This window comes from Phaethon lepturus, unplaced genomic scaffold, assembly GCF_000687285.1.
Source record: "Phaethon lepturus isolate BGI_N335 unplaced genomic scaffold, ASM68728v1 scaffold16569, whole genome shotgun sequence".
Taxonomy (NCBI): domain Eukaryota; kingdom Metazoa; phylum Chordata; class Aves; order Phaethontiformes; family Phaethontidae; genus Phaethon; species Phaethon lepturus.
The window spans coordinates 4,944-7,645 of NW_010564285.1; the positions used below are offsets into that span (position 1 = coordinate 4,944).

The window sequence follows — 2,702 nt, forward strand, 5'->3', positions numbered from 1 at the left end:
CAGGAATCCTGTCTGCTGGACTAGCACTTAAACAGGCTAGTTCAGTAGGACAAAGAGCAGGACCACATGGAGACCTGTCTGTTGTCTGCACTTCCACGCTCAATTAGCGGTTAAAGTTTGTCAGCAGGATACATAGTAGAGCCTTTAAAAGTAAGAACAGAGATGCTATTTTTTCTTAAAAACCTTAATAATAAAGTTTATTATGTTAATATCATTAAAAATATTATAAAATAATAAAATATTCTGCTTGGCAGAAAAATTATGCCAGGGTTTTAAAACCCCAGGTTTGTGCAAACGGTTTTTGTAAACATAAGTCAAGTGTTCAAGTTCCGTCCCAAAATACAGTAAATTGCTACAAAAATAAGTTTGCTCACTGTCAAACATTTTTAAAAACCCAGGAAGCTGGATTCCTTTACACATCTCTCATGCATCCCTATGCAGTTAATGCTGTACTTATATCTGAAATGGGAAGGATTTCAGATAGTCCTTTAAAACAGGATTGAGGGGGATCTGGCTTAAGTTCTCTCTTCCAAAAGTCTTCACAATGCTCTTCCGGCAGAGCTCCTGCAGGGGCTGCACGCGGACTTTGCGCAGGGGGGTAACCAGTACCTTCCTCGGGGAGCTTAGGTAATGTTCCAGCAGCTTAAAAAGACAGTCAAAAGTCTCTTTGCTGCCATCCAGACTGAAACGCCCAGTGTGAAAGTTTATCCGGATGCTGGTGGGCCCAGTCGCCGTTTTAACACTGATGGCAAAGAAGCAATTCTTTTGTGTGCTGTCCCTGATGAGGAAGGTGCCCTCGGGCTCAGACTTCAGCTTCTCGTGGGCAGCATTGACAGTCAGAGGTCCCCAGTAGAAGCCACAGGCATCCAGCAGGCTGCTTGCTCGAGTGATGCTACTAAAATCCGCTTGCGAGCGAAAAGTTCGGAAGTGCGTGTTGCTCTGTGCCTGCACAGTGCTGGGCCGGCCTGGGCCGTGGTAGCCTCGAGCCTGTGAACGATCCCGTGCTGGAGGGTCAAGTAGACATCTCGGGTCTGCTGCAACTGCATTATCTGCTGACACCTTGCTGTGCGCTACCATCCTACAGCCTAGACCAGTGGATGCGGCCTTCCATAGCGTCAGCGGCTACGGCAGGGCAGCTTTCCAGCAGCTATTCTGAAATGCCAAAGAGACACAATGTGAGATCCCCAGAGAAAAGCAGCTGCAATCTTCTGAATGACCAAGTCTTCCATTCACATGCCTCCTACCCATTAAAAAATAATAAAATATTCATTTGCCAATTTACACTGGGCAAACAACTGCTTGCTTTCTGACAAGATTAGCCGTCTATGACTATGGCAAAGTCCAAAGCTCCAAAAATATTTAGGAAGGATCACTAACAGCTACAGAAGATAATGCAGTTTCCTTGCTATGAGCCCACAGAAACCTATCAGGACCTAAAACAAGTCAAATGACAGGACCCTCTCAATGAGAGGTTATCTTGTGCACACTCCCAACAGATTCTCAAGTTTTAGAGAACAAGCCACAAGGTTTTTCCGAGTTACCAGTTTCTCTGCACCTCCCTCTTTCCCTTCCCCAATCCCAACTGAGATGTCAGAACTCAGATAACATCATTACTTGGTGCATTGTGTGAAAAAAAGAAAGTGGGTGAAGGAAATGTAAACTCTGCAGCTGGGTATGTCTCCAGAGAATTGGGGAAGAGGGTGAAGTGAATAGGTGCCATTGTGCCACTGAAGCATAACTTGGAAGGGCAGCCTGTAACACTGCCAATTTACACAGTAATCCTAAAACTACTTTCCTCTCTCCTGTTAACCTGAGGCTCAGCCATAAAAGGCAATTTTCTGTTCCCCCAACCCTCCCTTGGGACAGCAATGCTACAACCTCACTAGCTTACACAAATCAACCTCTGTGAACTCTTAAAGCATTACTCCTCAGTCTCTCTCTCTCTTTTTTTGTATTACATGCACTTTAAGTGGCCCAATCTAAATTGCTTCCTATTGATGTATCTTTCAGCTTGAGGGACTAAATTCATCCCTCGTGTTACTTCAAAGGAATTAGCAGTGGTGCACCAGGAATGAGTTTGGCCTGAAACGTCTACCTCTGACAGTGTGGTTCGATACATCTCTTGCTGGCTGCCTTGACCTTACTGGCAAGCATAGATTTTAGGATTTATCCCTATAGTCAGATATAGATCTGCAGCAGCTTGCTGAGAAACCTTGAAGTATTCTCAGAAATTAATCCCTCAGCCATCTTACGGTTCAGGGTAACATGCTAATGAGGATTTCAAAGAAAGTACACAGCTGTATTCCTGTCTGTGCTAATTTAACAACTTGATGTTTGATTTCATTTAAGTCATGTTACTTCCTGAAACAGCAGAGAGGGTTGTAAAATCCTTACGCTGGCAAATAACAGTCTGAAAGTAGCATTGGGCTTTCTTTACACAGCAGAAGGAAACTGATGTCAGTTTTTCCAACTACAGGGCCAGGATTATCGCTCGGTTTTTAAAGTTAACAAAAATTACATTTCAGGGCACGGTGGGGAGGAATAACCACTAAGCCCTAGACCTAAAAACCGCAGGGCTCCCTAGCAGAAGCCGTCCACCGCCAAGAGGGAGCTTGCGGTGCCTTTGGAAAGGGCACAGAGCACACGCGGGGCGCGCCAGCCTTCGGCGCCCGAGGGCCCGTGCCGGCCTCCGGCACAAGGGT

General features: G+C 45.5%; 1 protein-coding gene across 1 annotated transcript; it reads right to left on the reverse strand.

The window, feature by feature from the left end:
- Positions 1–182: 182 nt before the first annotated feature.
- SOCS1 (suppressor of cytokine signaling 1) lies at positions 183–1,106 on the reverse strand. Its single transcript, XM_010294833.1, has one exon. The coding sequence runs from the start codon at positions 1,075–1,077 to the stop codon at positions 454–456; it is 624 nt and encodes a 207-aa protein (XP_010293135.1). The 5' UTR covers positions 1,078–1,106; the 3' UTR covers positions 183–453.
- Positions 1,107–2,702: the final 1,596 nt, after the last annotated feature.

Bases quoted from the DNA above. Each gene is read 5' to 3' on its own strand.
- SOCS1 (XM_010294833.1), bottom strand. From the start codon at position 1,077: ATGGTAGCGCACAGCAAGGTGTCAGCAGATAATGCAGTTGCAGCAGAC.